Below are 20611 nucleotides of genomic sequence, written 5' to 3' on the forward strand. Positions count from 1 at the left end.
TGAATATTTCATTACATTGATGGATAACCCTGGAAGGGAATACTTCATATAAAAATAAGAGCAAATTTTGAATCAAGTGTTTTAACTAGAGATTAACATATCTGATATTTTCTAATATGGTCTCTGTTGCGTGATCACATTATATCAGAGATTTAGAAAGGCTACTCATAACTCTGAAATCCACAAAATTATATTAATTGTATATTTTAGCACGATATTTAAAGAAAGTCAAAGCGTTGCTATAAAGAACATAAACATGTTTTTCTTCACTGCTAGGAAACTACTGCCATTTTTGCTAAAGTCTAAAAACAAAAGCCGTTTTTAAAATATAACATTAATTTTGAACTGTAAATATGTGCCTTGTGAATTATTCATAACTATGTTGCCAAGGATATATTCTCAGCTACCATATATGTGTATATTCTCCTTTGATCTCATTGGCAGAAAAAATGGTGGCAAGTCAAGGATAGTGTCATCCGTTACTAGGAGAGGACTGGGAATAAAGCAGAGTAGACACAGACATACATTTGAGAAAGAATAAACACACAAACACACACATGCCAATAGATATTTTACTGATCAAGACTTTGTTTTTATGTATGCGCTTTGAGTAGCTCTAGATTAATAATCCCTTTATATGTCTATGATATTGTGGTCATGAAATTTAAGTTTATAAATGAAGACTTGGAGCTCAAAAATTGATTTTGAAGTTAGGGTATGTTGCTACCAGTTAATTAAGATGTCTACATTTGATTAGTTTTGTGGTTTCCAGTACAAGTACGTAAAATAATGGGCGAATATGTAAAATAATGGGCGAATGCCATAGAACCATTCACTAATTTACCTAATCTTTCTTTTTATTTATATTTTCTCCCTGCTTCAAAAGTCATTATGACCTGGCCAGCATGGCTCAGCGGTTGAGCATTGACCTGTGATCCAGGAGGTCAAGGTTCAATTCCTGGTCAGGGCACATGCCCTGGTTGTGGGCTTGATCCCCAGTAGGAGGTGTGCAAAAGGCAACCAGTCAATGACTCTCATCATTGATGTTTCTATCTCTCTCTCTCCCTCTCCCTTCCTCTCTCTGAAATCAATAAAAACTTTTTTTAAATTAAATTTTATTTTTGAAAAAGTCATTATGAACAACAACTTGGATGAATAATGTCTTAAGCTCATTATTTACTAGTCAAACTAGTGCTGCTTCTTATTCCAAAAATTAAAGTCAGTTTTTCTAGTGTTCTAAGATTTCTAAAATAATTATATTATTGTTATCCCTATGACTTAATAAGTCTGGATCAAATAGTTTTGCAAACCAAGGAGTTAATCTTTTCAGTCCATATTGATTAAGCAATGAATTGTTCCTTCCTTAGACATTCTTTTGAAGGGCACCTTTAGATTTGCATATACTTTGTATGCAACCAGTTAAAATGAGACTGTTGTCTCTTTTATTTTTCAAAATAACTTCTCTGTATATGTCTCAAGATTAAAAACTATGTAACACATAGAATTTCCACATCTTAAACTAAATTTTTTTAAGTTTAACTCCAGAAGTGTTAAAACATAATTGGAACCTGAAAACATGCTCATTTCAATATAGGTTCTGGGTGTTGTAAAATGTACAAGCTTTTTCATCTAAAGATTTTGCATAATGGACATAACTTTATTCAAATGATAAAAACAAAAGAGCTATTGAAAAATTTGCTTCCTGCAGATGAACTTTTACACCAAAGTTTTCAAGGTCTTTCAGAAAAGACTATGGAGAGCTATGCAAAGTTAAGTTATAAACAAGTAATAAATTTACAGAGTGTACTTGATTTTTTTCCTGTTTGCACCCACCCCTGTTAGTTTCCATTTCTAAAGATTGTGTAAAATATTAGGTAGAAGATGGTGAGCAAGTAAGTGAAAGAAATATGATAGTCCCCATTCAGTGACAGTCTTGACCAAAAGTGTGTTACTCAGGCCTGAGGGCGATCCTTTACTCCTTGCCCTCCAAGTCCAACAGATACTTACTCAAGAACATATCTCTGGCCCAGCCTTCTTCAGCAGCATTGCTCTGCTCCTGTTCAAACCCTCTTCTCTGTCGCCTAGCTACTGTGACATCCACCCAAGGGCCACTCCGCTTTTAGTCTCCTTCAGTCCTTTCTGCACAGCGCTGCCTGAGTGAGCTTTCTAAAAGACTAATGGGTTCATGCCCTTCCTCCGCTGAAAAATTCTTCAGTGTCTTTCCATAGCTTTTGAGAAAAGTCCAAGCTTTTATTTGTTTATTAATCCTTACCCAAGGATATTTTTTCCATTGACTTTTAGAGCGAGTAGAAGAGAGGGAGGGAGGGAGAAAGAGAGAGGGAGAAACAGCAATGTGAGAGAGACACATTGACTGGCTGCCTCCTGCACCTGCCCTTGACCAGGAATTGAACCCGCAACCCTTTGGTGCACAGGCTGACACTCTAACCACCGAGCCACACCAGCCAGGGGGAGAAAAGTCCAGGCTTTTGTAATAGTTGTAGTTCAACACATAAGCCATGCTTTCACATCTCTACGCCTCTGGTTGTTGGTTTCTAAAATGGGCTTTTTATGTCTCTGATCCTCTCTCTTCTACCCATTCCGTAATTCAGAGCTCAGTGTCCCCACCCTTGGGGTTAGGTTCCCTTCTTTTGTTCTTCGAAGCACCCCATGGCAGCACTTCTTTATCGAATTCACCAACAGTATTATAATTGGGTAGTTACTTCTTTCTTGACTTTAAATGTCTTTATCATGCTCAGTGGCTGTCACATAGTAATTGCTCAGTGAATCCTTTTGAGTCCATTCATTAATTCATCTACTTAATAGTTTTTGAATGCCCATTGAGTGTCAGGCAATGTTCTAGGCACTGAGGATAGAGCAGTGAATAAACTAAACAAAAATGCATGGCCTCCTAGACTTCATAGTCTAGTAAATAGAGAAAGATAGCAGACAAATAAAAAGTACAATATAAAGTTGTGTGGGGTGGTAAGTGCTAAAACAAACAGGGATTTGGGATTGGGAGATGCAGATGTGGCAGAAAGCCAAGCATATGGAAGGTGAAGAATGTCCCAGGCAATGGAAGCAAGAACAAAGGCCCAGAGATGGGCACCTGCTAAGTGTGTCCAAAGAATACCAAGGAGGCTATAGGGGGGAGTGGAAGGTGGGGATACGGATAGGGAAGGGAGATTATATTTGCATGGCCTTGTAGGCGCTTATAAGCACCATGTTGTTTCCTTTGAATGTTATAAAAGCTATAAAAATGAATAAATGAATACATAAAGTAAATCAAGTTTTTTCTTATACCTTAGACAATAGTGTCTCAAAGTAGGAATGATAAGATTTCTCACCCTTGTGTTCACCAGAGTCATTCTAACACTCTGGGCCTATTCTAATAGCCTGTAGATCACCTCTAAGTGCAAGAGTGAGCGGAGGAATTCAGTTCATGGCCTCTATAGTAAAACAGCAAAGCAAACATCATCTGAGTCACACGATCTCATTAACATCAGGGTGTTGTGGAGGTGGATGTGGGTCTCAGGTTTCTAATGCACTTCAGAAAGCCACTGTGCAAACAGTAAGTGGAATTATCAACCCAAGCTCGTCTTCAAAGCAGGCAGTTAAGAAACGAATGTTTCTATAACCATTCTGAACTCACTGCATTAGCAGTTCATAAAAATGAAAAAAAATTTTTTAATTAAAAAAGGCTTTTGCTTGATAGATCATGGGATGGGAAAAATTAATGAACTTTTCTGACAAAACCCATGTTAGCACAACTTTGATTGAGGTATTAATTACTTAAGCAGGATGCAGACTTTCTAAATGATGTGCTTAGGATGCCTCTTGGGAGGTGTTTGAAGGCAAGTCTGGGCTGCCTGCTATTAGGAAATGATGTTCTGCGTGAGCAGGGGGCGGACACAGTTCCTGTTCTGTCCCTGATGGCTAACAGTAAAATCCGAAGCCCTGAAAGCTGCTGGTCCTTTCTAGATATAAGAATATACAACCGGCTTCTGTAATAAAAAACAGAGCAAAAAAAGAGCTGGTCCATCTGTGATGGGGAGGGTAAGAGCCCCAAACTATGAAGCCATTTAAAATTATTTCCATTTGGCTCAGTGGCTAGAGCATTGCCCTGTGGACTGAAGGGCCCCAGGTTCGAGTTTGGCCAAGGGCATGTACCTTGGTTGCAGGCTCGATCCCCAGCCCCTGTTGGGAGGCAACCAACCGATGTGTGTGTGTCTCTCTCTCCCGCTTCCACTCCCTCTGAAAAGCAACGGAAAAAATATCCTCAGGTAAAATTATTTCCTTTTTGAGTTAAGAATTTTTCCATGATTTCATAAAATGAAGAGCATGCTTTTTAAAGTCTGATGCCATAGGGAAGAATGAGAATACACCTAATCTAATGGATGGAGTCATGAAATATTAATATAGGGCTTTTTTCAAGGGTATGGTGCAACAGGCTTATTAATTATAACTTTTTGAAAGATATTAACCTGGTCAAATGCATCACAAGATCAGAAAATCTATAAACTGGCCTGGCCAGGCGTGGCTCAGCAGTTCAGCATCGACCTAGGATCCAGGAGATCCTGGTTCGATTTCCAGTCGGGACACATGCTCGGGTTTTGGGCTCGATCCCCAGTAGGGGGCGTGCAGGAGGCAGCCAATCAATGACTCTCTCATCATTAATGTTTCTCTCTCTCTCTCCCTGTCCCTTCCTCTCTCTGAGATCAATAAAGATATATTTAAAAAAAAAAAAGGAAATCTATAAACTTGGTTTATAAAGAGTAAGAGGGAATTTGAAATAAATAATGGAAATTCATCTTAAGAAGGATTCACTTAAGATGTACTTATATAAAATTCCATGTTCTACTTGGATGATTGATGAGGGAAGGTCAAGAAACATAAACTCTGGCCACTATTATATGTATGTCTGGAGTACAATTCTAGCGATGTTTTACAAGATTCAGATTTCATAGCTTAAGTGTGTGGAAGGGCCAAACTAGAAACTACTGGGAAATGTTTAGAGTACGAGAGAGTGTGCTGAAATGTTTTCAGTGTAAAAGCCAATGATTTAGTTGAACTGAGTATGAAGAAACCCAGCATAAACAATAAAAGAGCAGGACAGTGCTGAGATGGGAGAGCCTCAACTTGTTTCAAGTCTTTCGTGGACTGTCTTCAGTCACACTTAATCATCTGCGTTTTCCCATTAGTCTGCCTGTGAAGTTCTAACCATTCTTCTGGGCTCAGAAGCCATAGCTCACTTCTTTTGTGAGCCGTCTCCAATGTACCCAGATAGAGCTTGTTTTTGACCCTGTGTTTCTCTCGCACATTTTAACTGGATGAATTTAAATATATTTCTATACTTATAAAATGTTCTTGACTAGGAGGCTAATTCTTCAAGTCATACATTTTCTATCCTCAGCACCTAGGTCAGTGCCTAGCAAATAAATAATTATTGACTAAATTAAAACAGTGAATCAATGAATATAAAAATTATAAAATTTCATTTACCAGACTTTCTCCATTATTTTACTGCTCAAACTATCATAACATATACCACTGGAAAGAGTTCCAATTTCAAGGCAGTTGCTTCTGTTTAAGTATCTGGGGTTTTTATTTTAATAATATCACTCCATGATTTCTATTAGTTGAAGAAGTTCTTCTAAAACAGGTCTCATTTAGATCCTATCAATAAGATGGCATGCCATTATATTCACAAATATTTGATGAAAAAGTTTTAAGTGGAGCTAATTTTTTAAATTAAATTATTTCTGACATCTCTATCTCATGTGCTGACTTTTTTGAGGGAAAATATTAAACCAGGATGACTCATTTATTGGTGTTTCTCAAAATCATGGAGCTGTGACCTTTGTAAGGGAGGTCGCTTTAAGCTCAGGAAATTAAAGAAGTAATGCATTTTGCTCAACACTTGACAAAACCAGGACCCAAGACTAAATATTAAGCATTACCCCCCACCAGCAGATTAAAGATAGATCTAGGTATTTGAAAATCTATGTTCTGATTAGGTCCCAAAACAGACTATCACCTCTCACCAGATATTCTGGGCTGAAAATAGCTTACTCCATCCTTTCTAAATATTCAGTAAATTGTTTCTCATTGCTAAACCCAAAATGGAAATGACCCAGAAAGAAAGAAAAATTAACAGGCTTCCTCTGCCCTCTGTGATTAAGCACTCTTCCCTAGCGTACCATAAAGGAAACAAATTTATGGTTCACAGAGGCCTATCACCCTATACTGCACTCAGTAAAAAATGTTTCTATTCAGTCATGTATAAGTGCTTTTCCTATTTTAAGTCAACAATGCTGAGAAACACCAGCTACTAAAAATTTAAATGTCCCATGATCAGCAGTAGGACTTAAATTTAGGAGTATAATATGTACTCAGGTCTGTTTTCTGTCTAAACCAGCACCGTATAGCAGAGTTTTCTGGAATGATGGAAATGGTCTATATTGCTCTATCCAGAATGGTAGCCACTAACCACATGTGACTATTGAGCACTGGAAATGTGGCTAGTGCAATTGTTAGAAACAGGGTTTTAAATTGTATTTAATTTGAGTTAATTTAAATGTAAACAGCCACACGTGGCAAGTGGCTCCTCTATTAGAAAGTGCAGATCTAGCAGATCCAGAGTATAAAACACACAAGACTAATCAGGTGAACTAGATTCTAGTCTAGTTCTGCCACTGACTACTTTGTGACCTTGGTCAAGTTATTTATTCACTCTGATACTGTTTCTTTTTCTGTAAAGTGATAGACTAGATCATTCCTAAGATTTCTTCTATGTCTTTTATACTCTACTTGAAAAATAGCCACATAGTGTGCCTAGAAATTGATACAAATATCACTGTCCTCATGAAAATCAGTTTTTTAGTCACACCATGCATATTCATGTGCACACATGTTCTCCAAATAATCTATAATACATGAATGAATATAAGAAGATGCAGGAGAAAAAGCAGTTTTGTAGTCATTCTATTGGATTTATCCTGTTTAATCTTACTCCTGGCACATAATGACATTGGTTGGAAGAAATTATAAATCTGCTTCCTTTGCATCAGTATCTGATTTATTAATTCATTGATTCACATCATTCAGTCATTCAGTTTATTGAATACACCAAGTACCAAGTACAATTATTATATGACGTGATAAATGCCGTGGAGGAGAAGAGAAGACAGCTTCTAACTTTGCTTGGGGGAGTGTGAATGTGTGTGTGTGTGAAGTTTTCTCAAAGGAGGTGACTAAGGCAGAAGTCAGACACACAGATTCTGTATTGCCCTTAGCCCTGGGCAAGAGGGCTCTTGCTTTGGGGCCCATGCTTAGAGAGCTTTTTTCTGGCCCACTCCTCATGTGGTAGCTGACCCCCCGACCTTAGACTGTGCTTTGGGTACTGAGAACCCTGGAGTTCTCTGCCCCACTGACTGGAGTTCATTTCTAAGACTGTGAATTGCCTCTTTCTCAGGCCTGTTCTTCCAGAGGTGAACCACACCACCGGTGTTCACAATAATAAACTAGAGGAAGGGGCAAAGAGGTGGGTATTTTAAGGTGTGTGGCTGGAGTCAGATCCTCTGTGCACCCCAGAATGTCTACATGTGAGAGCCCGAGCCTCATCAGGTCACAGGGTGGAGGGAGGTATGGAGGGAAAGGGAGCAGGCTGGGGCCCGGAGGCGGGGCTGGTTACCGCCTTCCTCACCCGGAACGCACCGCACTCTGCCTTGGGCCTCCGAGGAGGGCAGCAATTCCGCATTTGAACTTCCCAAGTCATTATGAGGACATATCATGAAGGTTAGAGGATAGAACATACTTAGCAGTTTATTAGTGTGGTTTATACCATTTTAACATTTAGACATATTGTATAAGTGTTTCTATGTATATGCTTGCCCTGAAATTTGTATATTTGCCTTTAATCTGCAGATGTAAGGCACAAGCCTTAAATGGACCCAACTTTATTTTGAAGTTTCTTCTTAATGATAAGATATAAAAATTTGGTAAAAGAGATTAATTATAATTTCATTAATATCCTCATACAAGTGAGACATATTCTGCATCAGTTTAGCTATAGTAGACTGGATTCTAAAGTTAAAATAAACAGTAACTAAAGGTGACAATTTTTAAGGCTTTCTTCCAATACAATGTAATAAATGACTGTTGTTCACTGTATCTAAATATTTACAGAATTCTGTAGGTGTGCATATGTAACATAAATAAATGACTACATGATGCATGTCTGTGCATTAATAATGAAAACCTAGTAAGATGACAGGACTTTGGAGATGGAAGCAGATTTTATTTAGTTTCACCACTTTTATAGATAAGGAATCTAAGGCCTAGATATCTTAATTCGTCCGTTAGGATAGAGCTTATTAGATCTTTAACTGGAACTGCGCAAGACAGTTAAAAATAGAGCTGATTCACAGTCTGGAGATAGTTAAGAAAAACAAAATGAAAATGAGAAGAGTATAGACAGTCACCTACCTCTTCAGCGTTTTAGACTATCTTTTCATACTTAGGTTCCTTGCTTGTGTTCTTAAATCACTACCGAAAATGCCCCCCTAACAGTCAACATTTTCTTTCTAGGAGACTGAACCAGCTTAAAGCAAAATCAAATGTTACCATCTATTAGCGAGCTAAAGTGACCTTTAGGCGCCACTACAGAAGTCCCTGCACACAGGAACCCACACAGTGAGCTCCCCCACGCTGGGCACCTGGCTGGGGCAGTGGGACAGGACCAGGAGCAGGTATTACTAGTCTACTTTCTCTTGGTCCATTTGGAAAGCCCAGCGTTACAGGCTCTGGACAAAAGCACCAAGGAGGTGGGCAGTGCTCGGCTGGCGCGGCATTTACATGCACTTCATGGGCAATCAGATTAAGGGAGGATAACAGAGCATTAGGATGGTTCCTGAGCCACCCCAGCAGGCAGGGTGCACAACTAAAGCACACCCAGCTTTACCACACAGGGTTTTATTGCGAACAGCTAGTCTAATGACTAAATATGCTAAGACGATTTTGGTCATTTTTGTGATTTGTGATTTGAGGTTTTGAGGTATTGCTTTCTTAGCCATATTAAAATCAGGAAGAGAAGCTTGCTGTTGTCAGCGACGTCTGCCATCCTGCTGATCAAGATAGCTGGCGGAGCAAGTCCAATTAAGTAAAATGACAAGTCTTATAAGGCCTGTGTGATAGCAGTGCATTGTAACAGTGAATATATTTAGAGTAAATCTTCACAGATTGGCTATTGCAATTTTATTTTAAATGAAACAGAAGCAATTATTTATGCTTGTGTTATTAACTAATTAAAAGGCATTATATGTATTCACTTGATTCAAATGAATTAAATATGTTTACGGGCAAAATTGAAATAAGTGAAAATATCTGAAACTTCTTTGACACAGTCCAAATTTCACTTTAAGGAACAATAACAGTAAAATTTTTCTGGGTTTTGAATTCTGAGACACCATCAGGGCCCAATGACTGACATTTTAAGTACTTTTACCTTTCAGAAAGAAGTGAATGGCTATGCTATGGAGTTTGCATGTATTTGGGTTAAGAGAGAGAAATGAGGAAAGAGTTTCAGAGTAGGGAAAGCCATTTGGTCTATCAGAACCTGGATATAGACACTTTGGATCTAAAAATAATTTCTAGGAAACTGGGACTAGTTGGTGTGTGTTTGTGTGTGTGTACCATCTAACTTTTATGCTTTTAAGAACTTCTACTAAATTTGTAAAAAAAAAAACAAAAAACAAAAAACCAAACAAACAGTGAGAATACCAAAAGGAAGATACCTACAAAAATACTATATTAGCAGCCATTTAAACTTCTGAAGAACTGAAAAATAAAGGCCGTTCACGTGAGGGTTCAGAACTTTAGCACTTCCAACTGCAGTCAGTCCTTGCTTTGATGCTCGAGTTTACTCTTAAGAGCTGCAGCAGTTCTCTCTTTATTTAGATGGAGTCTAATTTATTTAGCTCAAGATTCTGTCTTTTAAAAATCTCATCCTGAACTTCTCAGAAAACCCAAAGGTCATGTTTACAGAATAGATGCACAGCAGGAATTAAATAAATGTGGGGCTGCCTGAGCAGCAGGTCTTCTTTATTCTATCAGAGAAGCTGTTAATCTTCAGATGATTATTTTTGTAATATAAAATACATATCTTGGATTAGGAAAACAAATTTCCCACCTGACACGCTCATAAACAGTTTTGTAAGAGCTGATTTTAGATTGTTCCGAGCCTTTTCATTGCATCATCCGGGACATTTAAAATTTTTAAGAATTCTCCAGTGCTTCTCAAGACGCGCATTTAAGCAAACGCTCCTGCACAGCACAAACCAAGAAACACGGTGGGTTTTGCGAAAAACTGCGAGCAGTGGTATTTATTATCTTTCCTTATTTTAGCTAATGGATGAGCAGGGCAGTGTTGTGAAAAACTGATCATATAAGGTGATGTGATGCATGCATAGGAGAAGGCCAACAACAACGATGGCAACAAACAGGACAAAGGAGCAGGGTGCACTGTCGCCTCGGTATCTGCCCACTGTCATCTCCCTGATGGCCGTGAGCGCGCCGTGCTTCGCCCGGACGCTGCTTCGCAGCACGGCCGCTCTGCATGCCAACTTGTATCGCTGGACTTTTGTTTTAACTGCACTACTCATTTATGGAACTCTTTGTAGGTCACGCAGCATTTTCGTATTATTATTATTTTACTTGCTCCTCACCATAACCCAGTGAGATAGGTAACACGGGAATTTGCCCACATGTTATAGGTCAGCAAGAAGGATCACAGACTATCGTCACACACTCCTAAGGAGTTTTGTGGGCAGAACTACTGGTACCATGTACTCTTTTACCTACCAGACTTTGAGTCAAAACACACACACACACACACACACACACACACACACACACCCCTATTTAAAAGAAAAGAGAAACTTTCTAAGGAAATTTTTCTCCTCAGGAAACTGCTATTGTATTTCTAGCATCTTCTCCTTTGAGATTGGTTAATACATACAGGTGCGACTTAGCTTAACAAACATAAATAGTGGTTTTAAAAAATGATAGCTTTAAAAATCATAAGTATTTCACTTTACACAAATAAAAGATACAAAAATTCAGTTTGCTGGGAAGAAGAATTAAAAGATTATATTACTCTACAAAAAAACTGAGTAGGATTGCTCTAAATAGCAAAATTCCTCAGCACACGTAAGATATGTTGATTTATGAAAATCGATTCCTACAGAGCTTTACAGGAATGCATCTGTTACATAAATCCATGCTCACCTGTAATTTACTCTAGAGGGAGCAACTGAGTGATAATCATAATAACATACTCATGTAGTCCTTCATTATACAGCCTAAAGTGCTTTCCTCTAATTTATTACTTTTGTCTTTGGCAACCTGAAAAGGGAGGCAGACAGGGTATTATTATCCTTTCTTTGCAGATGAGAAATTGAGAGGTTAAGTGATTTGCCCAAGGTCAGACAGCCTATTCATTCATTTACTGCTATTTGAGTGATGTACTTTTAACAGGGTAGTCAAGGAAGTAAGGTTCTTCCTCCTATTTTTTTTGTTTTGTTTTTAACCAGCTGTGAAGGCTATTAAAAGAGGTGGATGATCTCACAAATATAATGTTGAACAAAAGAAGCCAGACACAAAAGTGTATGTTCTGTATGAGTCAATTAATGTAAAATTCAAATATAGGCAAAATTAATCTATGGTGGCAGAAGTCAGAATAGTGGTAAAATTTTAGAAGAAGGGGTTGTGACTGGAGTGGAAAGGGGGTTTCTTGGGTATGATAACATTCTATTTCTTGCCCTGATTTTTGGTTACATAGTTATGTTCACTGTGAAAATTCACTGAGATCCAGACTTAAGATTCTAGTTTTCCTTGTGTAGAGAAGTTTTCCTTTAAAAAGGAATTTCCTATCTTGAAAAACAGAACAATGCACTTTAGAAGATCATTACATTGCACAGATCCTTTGAACATTTGTGATTTAATAAAGTTTCTTAGTGCCTTTTAAACATGAGAATATTAACTAAATCTGAAGAGTTTAAAGACAGAAGAAAATGTTTATAGAAAAAATACCCAGGTTTATCTTCATCTCAAAAGTTGCCATAGGAAATGGGAAACTGGAGCACACTAAAATAATAACATTTCAGGTGCAACATTTATATTTAATGATATTAAGCTAGGAATTGCAGGGAAATGGGATTCAATTGTTATTCACATAGTGTATTCTAGAGAGACTATATGAATTTAAGGAAGATAAGATTGCAATTAATAAAAATATCCATTTTCCTTTTAAAACTTTGCATATTGGTATACTGCACTGAACACTGGGGTAGAAAGCCAATGGTGATGATGAAAATCTGAGTAGGATGCGTACACCTGGGAACAAACAAGGGCTCCTAACAGTCCCAAGGAGCCTTCAGTGTAAGAATGTCTGGGAGGAATATGTTTTGACCATTAGCCAGCATAGAAATCACAGGTGCATTCAATTGCCTAAAGTAATTTCAAAATTTATATTGTAGTTTTCCAAGAATCCTTCACCTCCTGTGACCCTATATCCCTGACAGCTAATGCTGCTCTTGTTATGCAAGGTTACCACGGATGACAAATGTTTTGTTTAATTTTTAGATATGGTCTTCCGTTGTTGTTTCACTTAATTCTCTTTAAAAAGAATCCAATATAGTATCCCCCACCCCCACCCCACCCCACATTATCTGTATCAAATACCTATCTTGACCTTAGAGGTCAGGGACAGAGAATTTCCAGGCGGAGGGTGAGACTCCGTCCCAGGCCGTGCCCATTTCCCCAGCGATGGTTCGGAGGCAACTCCTCTACGGCCGTGCCTGCGGCTTGGTGGCTTTCTTCCCGCGAGGGCCACTGAAGGCCCACGCAGGGAGGAGACTCTGACCTTTAACCCATTCACACATTTGTTTTCATTCTTGACTGACTGCCCTTTTTCTGTGCTAAGTATTTTTTACAAATAAATGTTCTATGCTAAACACCTGCACGCTGCATGTCCCGCGTTCCACAGAATGGACGTGACCGAGCTCACTGTGATCACCGCATCCAGGACAGTGCAGTGAGACGCTGGAATCTGGGTTGCTAGATTGTCACCCTGTGCTCCCCAGCACTGCTCGTGTCACCAAATAGGTCAGAAAGAGGGCTCCAGGGACAGGGAGGAGAGACAGGGAGAGGCCGGTCGAAGGGCTTATGCTCTTCGGGGCTCAGCAAACTGCCCCACCTTCTCTCACCGGCACAGGATAAACGTTCATGAAAACTGGCCCTCCTGCTGCGGGTGAGTCCACGACAAATAATTTCATGGTCTTTTTTAACGGTAGAGATCAAGGCAGTGTAACTGCTTCTCCCTGCGCGAAATCCTTCAACGAAGAACTCCCTGAGTCACTGTGAAACGTTTGCTATACTACTCGACACTTAGTCACAGCCAACTCCTTTCAGAAGTCGTTTTATTTAAGCAAACAGGGATATCCCTAAATTTAATCTCCCTCACAGCAGAGCTGCTTAAAGCGAATTCTCCCCTTTGCCTTCCCAAGTGTCTCCATCACTCTTCCCACCTAGAACCTCTCCCTCCTTCTCCTGTCAGGTCTGAACATGTGTTGTATTGTGACCTGTACCATATAATAGGCCATATTACTCTTTAACTTTTACTAATTTTCACTCTTTTTGTTATAGGTCACATGGCAGACACATTTGTTACACATAACCTTGACAACAGTTTTGACTTCCATTATTATTAATAGAAATTTTATGAAAATTTATAGAATTTAAAGTAAAAGAGAAATTCAGATACTTGCCATTGGGCCTTGTTTTCCTGGGTTCCCTGGTTCACCCTTAGAAAAAAATAGTGATAATTGTATTAATGCTATAAACATTAAAAAACAATTTCAAAATATATTTTTTTCTTTTTCATGGGGTACATGAATGTCAAATATACTTTTCAGGCTAAATAGAGAAATGCAAACACCATGCAATGAAAAGAAAGCCAATATTCTTTCTTCAAGCGCATTTTATAAACATTTTAGGATTTAATAAAATGAGTCTAGATTATGGTAGAGATTTAAGATTATGCCAAGAATATATTCTAAAAAAAATTAATAGGGGTGATTATATTCTGTCATTAAATAGTCCTAGAAAAATACTTAATTGTAATTACAGTCATATCTCATTTATTTAATTGTAATTACAATAACATATCATTAATTATTATGTCCTATTTATGATGATGATGACGTGGTCCTCTATGAGAATTCAGAACTCCCACATATACAACAGAGAGACAATTGCTCTTAGTGCAGGAATTAAATAAGAAATAGAGCAAAGATTGACTCTGAATTTTAATTATCCTGGATTAATGATGGTTGAAGTAAAATGTTTTATTAAAACTGACAGCATATATTAAAATTTTCTGCCATATTATATCACTATCATAATGTTCTAATACTCAGATTCATACAGAATTCCTATCATGTTTTATTATGTCATTATTATTATTGGCTAGAGGCATTTTTTTGAAAAATATTATTATTATGCCAATATATGTAGATGTTGTTGGATTTTAAAAATAGGTCCTCAGTTTATTTTTTATAAAATCTTTTTCCAGTGGTTATAATAGTATATAAAAATGAACTCTGAGACTATAAATCTAGTTCAAATTATATTTGTGGAATTAAAAAAATATTCATACCTTTGTATAAAAGGCTCCATTTCTTAGATGAATAGACAACATTCACTTCAAGGATGACATATTTGGATGGTTTACAATCTGTCATAACTTTATCTTGTTTCTTGAAAGTAATTTATATTTTAAATTTTCTATAGAGTATATAATACCCAATGATCTGACTAATTCTGTCCCATCAAAATGGTTTTAACTGTACTTCTTACTTGAAAAGACACTCATTGTATCTGTTGGAAACCAGCAATCAACTGGAGAGCTCCCTAAAGGTGCAGCTTTCTCTATCTTTTGAGATATCAACTCAAGAAGAGGGAAAACATTAGACAGTTTTAGGATGAAACAGCTGATGATTCAATTAAAGCAGTCCTAAATCATATGTTGCAAATTAATTCCTTATTTCATATGACAAATTAACAGCAGCGTTCAGAAAGGGAAATGGGGCTTACAGAAGGTTGTCTCAGAAAAGTTTTAAACTACCTTATATTCTTACAAACAGAATCCTTTTTTTAAAAAAACACACCATACATAATATATGAATACAAAAATTAAATATACCAAAACAATGAGTATGGCTAATTTTTATTTTTTGTTTTTGGTTGTCTTTACTTTCACATATTTCTACAATGTGGATAAATAGTTTCAGCATTACTTTTGTACTAAGAAAACACTAGTGAAAATAATTTAAGTTAAAGCAATACATTAAATAAATAATTTTATTCATCAATAAACCTGAATTTCAAATCCTAACTTCATAATATGTGTAAATTTTTTGACCCTTTCCATATATTTATTTAAATTGCTGGGTGCCCTCTACCAAACCAAACCATTTATCTAGTGCCCTGTACCACTATATGTTGACACTTGACACTAAGTACTTAGTAAATTAGTACTTAGATCTAAGTGTTGAGATTGCTGTTATTTTTTTTTAATTAAATTTATTGGGGTAACAGAGATCACATTTAAATCACTTTTATTAATAAGCTTCACATACAGAGGACAAATGATATTCAAACCAGACCCACTGATGTTTTAACCATTAATTTGACTGTTTTATCAGCAATTCTTTTGGTCAAGTTATTTACAAGGGATTAAATATTAGAAAGACTTAAATTCTTTACTCTCCATAAACTGTATGGGACTTTATTGTCTCTGCTATTGATCTTTTGGAAAATGTTATTAACCCCCCACCTAGTGTTTCAAGCTAGACTCCCTTTTAAACCAAAGGCACTGATGAACTCCATGGAGTCAGGACACAAGTGACATGGGGCTTCTCCAATCAGACTTCCAGGGGCTACCTGAACACCAGCTTACTTGCTGTCCCCAGGCCTTTGTGGTTCACATGAGTTCCCGCGGATTGAGAGGTAAAGCAGAATCCTGCTGGTAGTGCCCTCTCTGCTTGGGAGCTTTCCTAGCTTCCCACTTCCCTCAGCCCACTCCATTCACTTGACCCCCTAATCCTACAGCCCCTCCCAACCTCACTCCATCCCAATCTGCAGCCCTTGACACAAAACCAAACCTCTGAGAACAAGTGATCCAAAAAGCAACTCACGGGCTCTCCTGGCATCCCGCGTGGGCCATCCTTCCCTGTGTCCCCAGGAGGCCCTCGTGGGCCTGGAGGGCCTGGCGGGCCTGGCGGCCCGGCTTGTCCTTGGTCACCCTACAATGGAGAGGGGGACAGACCAACCATGACCACAGAAGATAAAGACCCAGGTCTTCCTTTCAACACTTTAAGTTTGCATTATCTAATTCACATTTACACCTTGAAAGAACCTGAGCAACCAGAAACATGAAGCTGTGGGCAATTTGCCTGCCAGCAGGAATCGAATAAATATTCATGCAGGGGAGCTGAGTGGAGCTTTTAAAATCAAAGCAGCTTAGGGACCAGCACTCTCAGCTCTTGGAAATCCTGTGTCTGTTATCACTAGATTCAGAGCTGGTATAAAACCTTTGCATAGCTTTATCCATGAGAATGCTGCACCGGTTATATCCACCTTGTTTAATAAAATGGCTGCATTTGAAATTGTGTTTACTTTTTCATAACCTATAGAATTAAGCATAAAAGGCTCTTGTCATGCTGTATAGGAATTTATATATTACCAAAGCTGGAGACCTTAGAAACTGGGTCTATTACTGGGTATAAATTAGAGGAAAAGAAAGACCTTTTTCTTAATTAAGAAAAAATTAGGCTCTCTATACCTTTTATTTTGGTACTTTCATCTACATTTCAAACAAATGCAGCTCAGTAAACATAATTTTGTTCTAAGATATTATCAAATAAATTCCCTCCCACCCCCACCCTACCCACGAGAGATAAAAGGCAAAGCAACAGCATGCAGAGCAATAACCGAATGCGAAGAAGAACTGAGACTTGAGCAAGAATAAGCACTACCTTAATCAGGCGGCGTTTAATGAGCTGCTGATCAGCAGAGAGAAACCCATGATTGATTTTAGGAAACACCATCTGATCAGTCAGGTGAGGTCAAAGGTTGAAGTTCAGAGGTGAGAGAGTTGAAGAATAGACATCAGAAGGCCCCAAGAAAGAAATAAAGATACATACATTAGACTTATAATGACCATTAAATAAAACAGAACTGGCCCTTGTGTCTGACATCAGACCCTCTGGCTCTTCTTGAAAGAAATGTTACCCTGAAACGGGACGGTGAGACCAGATTTTTAGTTAGAAATGGACCTTTTTTGAATCCCATCATTTTGCCGTGGGTTTTGGGCCTTTCTAATGGAGTAAACTAAAGGAGCAGGTGAGCTCGAGCCACCTGCATTCTTCACTCAGAGCAGAAAGTCCCCAGACAAAGCGCCAGTTCAGTTTCCGTCAGACTTGTCAACCAGCATAAGGTGGCATGAACGCAACTGTCATTTTATTGATGCCGAAGTCCAGAGTACTTAGAATGATTTAATTGATTGAAAAATATCACAGAGCTTTGCAATGCATACATATTCAACCATCGAGGCATGGCATGGTCCTAGACAGTTGTGCTGGCCTCTCTCCAAGTGTCCTTGCTCGGCTTCAATGGCCTCCTCTCTTATACGCTCAAGATTCTCCTTCTTAATTTATATTGACCTCAGCAATGCACAGGAAGGCCCGAGAGCCCAAGAACGTGCCGTGTGCGATGAAAGGGGGCAGCAGGACTCGGCGGGCAGTTTAGCTGCTCCTCTCACCTTATGCTGGTTGCGGGCTCTGACGGAGGGCACGGGTGCCAGCCACAAACCTTGACGGTGAGGATCTGATTACTGTGCAGGGCGGCCACTGTGGGGAAGCCTGGCAGACCCTATGGACATGGCACAGCACCAAAACACGACACAAAACGTCACACAGACATTTCACTGGTGGACAAACAAAACAAGCATGTACCTAACATCGCCCTGTCCCAGCTCTAGGTCTTGCCCTGTTCGACATTCCATAAACAACATCAGACATCCTTAGGGGAATGGCCAAGTAGGGAACCCCTTGTAACTGCTCCTTGTGGCAGGTACACCAGATCCGTGGATACACTCTTAATGTGTCTGGAATCTTATGCACAAAATGTTAGTACCAAACGGAGATAACTACAGACACTGTTATGAAAACAACACTTCAGTTTCCCTCTACTGATATTCTATTTACTCTACTACTCAGGAATTCAATATGTGCATTAATTTTTCAGACAACCATGAACAGAATTTCTCGGTCAGATCAGAAGTATCCCTCAGAATAAATGCAGTCCTACCACCCACATATCAAAATTTCTCTCTTCAATCATCTGATGATTCTCAGGTCTTTCCTGTTTCAGGAATTCCTGCAGAGGTGGTAGATGGAAATCTGTCTCTTATAACATGCGTATTTCATGTCAGGGGGAGTTATGGTCACACTCTGTAGTAATTACTTCTGTCACGTAGCTTTTCCAAAAGAACTTGACAGTTCACACAACCCCATGAAGCAGAAAAGTGGTTTTGAATTCCTTAACCAAGGAGCATGCTGCAAAGTCCTGCGCTAACTCGTCCCTACAGGCGTTATCAATCGGGTAGGCCTGAGAGGGAAATTTTTTCTTTGTTCTACTTCTTTTGCAACAACATATGATACTGGAGCCTTTTATTCCATTTTTTCCCCCCCAAGCAGAACATGTTCACCATTCAAACAAAATAAACAACCACCACAGCGATCCAATGCTGCCTTCCTACGTTCTCTCCTTCTCACCCAAATCTATTTTGAGGATATTTTTAGGAAAGGCCAGAAAACTTCCAGTTTTTAAATTTTACTAGTTTGGGTACATTTTCTCCTTTATTTTCCCCTTACTAGGGATATATTTTTCTTTTTTGCAAAACCAATAAAATTATGTCTGTAGTATGAGGCTTTCTCTTCAGCCCTAATGCCTTCTATTCTCATTCTTTAGAGCTGGGACTTCTCAGAAGGAAAGCAGAGGAAACCACATCCCTTTTGCCAAATCCTTTCCGATAAGGCTCTTAAGTGGCTGGGTAGTTTCAAGGTGACCTGCATCTTCTTTTTCTTCTCCCTAAGTTAAAGTCCTTTAAGCAAAGACTCTGCACAGATTCAGAAATGCTACGAGTTGGAAAACAGATGTGTACAATTTGCTTTTGTTTTACTATGGAATATGAGTTTAAAATGTTATTAGATGGTAATGTGCCAGCATCTTTCCATCTGTGACTCATTACCCCTATATTACACAGTCAGAATTTTATATATAAACCTCATATTTATGTAACAAAGAACAAAAACAGATACAAACAAGAAGTCTATGAGGGATCAGAATCTTGATTAGTGGCGATAAATCATAATGTCACTTTAAACAGATTATCTAACAGAAATCATTTAAAATTAAAAACCTTTTAACAGCACACATGGTAGGCCTTAGAAATGTTTTGAAATTTGAATGTATAAATAAGTCACTTCTTGTACTCCTATCTGAGCATGACCGGCTTGCTGTTTGATCATATTTTCTAAATGCTCCAAACAAAGCATTAAGTTTTAGAACTTGATAGTTTGCTTTGCACTGTTAACCAGATCTAAAGAGGAAGTGGATGGGTAATTCTCACCTCGGACAGAGATTTTCTGTGTGAGGAAGCTGACTGTATGTCCCTCAATCATCTTAACTATGGACATGCTACCAATTAGGTGCTTAGAGCTACATTTTAACAATTTCACTAGCGAACTAAGCAAAGGGACTTCAAGAGTGTACATGTAGCAAAGTAAAAAGGGGACATGTGGAGGATTTCTCTTAAATTCTAACAAAATTTCCATGGCCTGAGCTGCAGTGTCCTAGGACTCTGTGCTTTTCAAACTGTGGTAATGCTTAAAGGGTACGTGCCAGTGTCCTGGGGCTGTTTAAAGGCAATAATAAAGAGGGTGCATCTTCCTTAAGAGTCAATTTTAATTAATGGTAAATAATTTTATATTTTAAATTTTTTATTGAATTGATTGGGATGACATTGGTTAAAATTGTACAGATTTCAGGTGTACAATTCTATCATACATCATTGTATATTGATGTGTGTGTGTATATTGTAGTGTGTGTTCACCACCCCAATGGTGATGACAAGTGTCCATAACCATGTATCCCCCTTTACCCTCTCCCCACCCTACTTTCCCTCTGGTCATCACCACACTATTGTCTGTGTCTATGAGGCATGTTTTTTTCTTGCTTAATCCCTTTTTCACCGAGCACCCCAGCATCCCTCCCCTCTGACAGCATCAGTCTATTCTCCGTAAGTCTCTGTTCTCTATGAGTCTGCTACTTTGTTTGTTAATTTTTAACATCTTTTCATATGTCTATTGGCCATTTGCATGTCATCTTTGGAGAAGCGTCTATTCAGGTCCTTTGCAGTTATAAATTGGAAATGTTTGGGGGTTTTTTGGTGTTGCGTTGTATAAGTTCATTATAAATTTTGGATATTAAC

General features: G+C 38.4%; 1 protein-coding gene across 1 annotated transcript in view; it reads right to left on the reverse strand.

The window, feature by feature from the left end:
- COL25A1 (collagen type XXV alpha 1 chain) overlaps nt 1–20611 on the reverse strand; it is a 440867-nt gene that overhangs the window by 101106 nt on the left and 319150 nt on the right. Inside the window, exons 8-10 of the mRNA XM_081131694.1 lie at nt 17094–17165; nt 16254–16361; nt 13824–13859 (exon numbers count right to left, since the gene is read on the reverse strand). Of these exons, the coding sequence (XP_080987820.1) occupies nt 13824–13859; nt 16254–16361; nt 17094–17165 (216 nt within the window). The remainder of the gene's footprint in view (nt 1–13823; nt 13860–16253; nt 16362–17093; nt 17166–20611) is intronic.

This window comes from Miniopterus schreibersii (assembly GCF_964146895.1).
Source record: "Miniopterus schreibersii genome assembly, chromosome: 1".
Taxonomy (NCBI): Eukaryota; Metazoa; Chordata; class Mammalia; order Chiroptera; family Miniopteridae; genus Miniopterus; species Miniopterus schreibersii.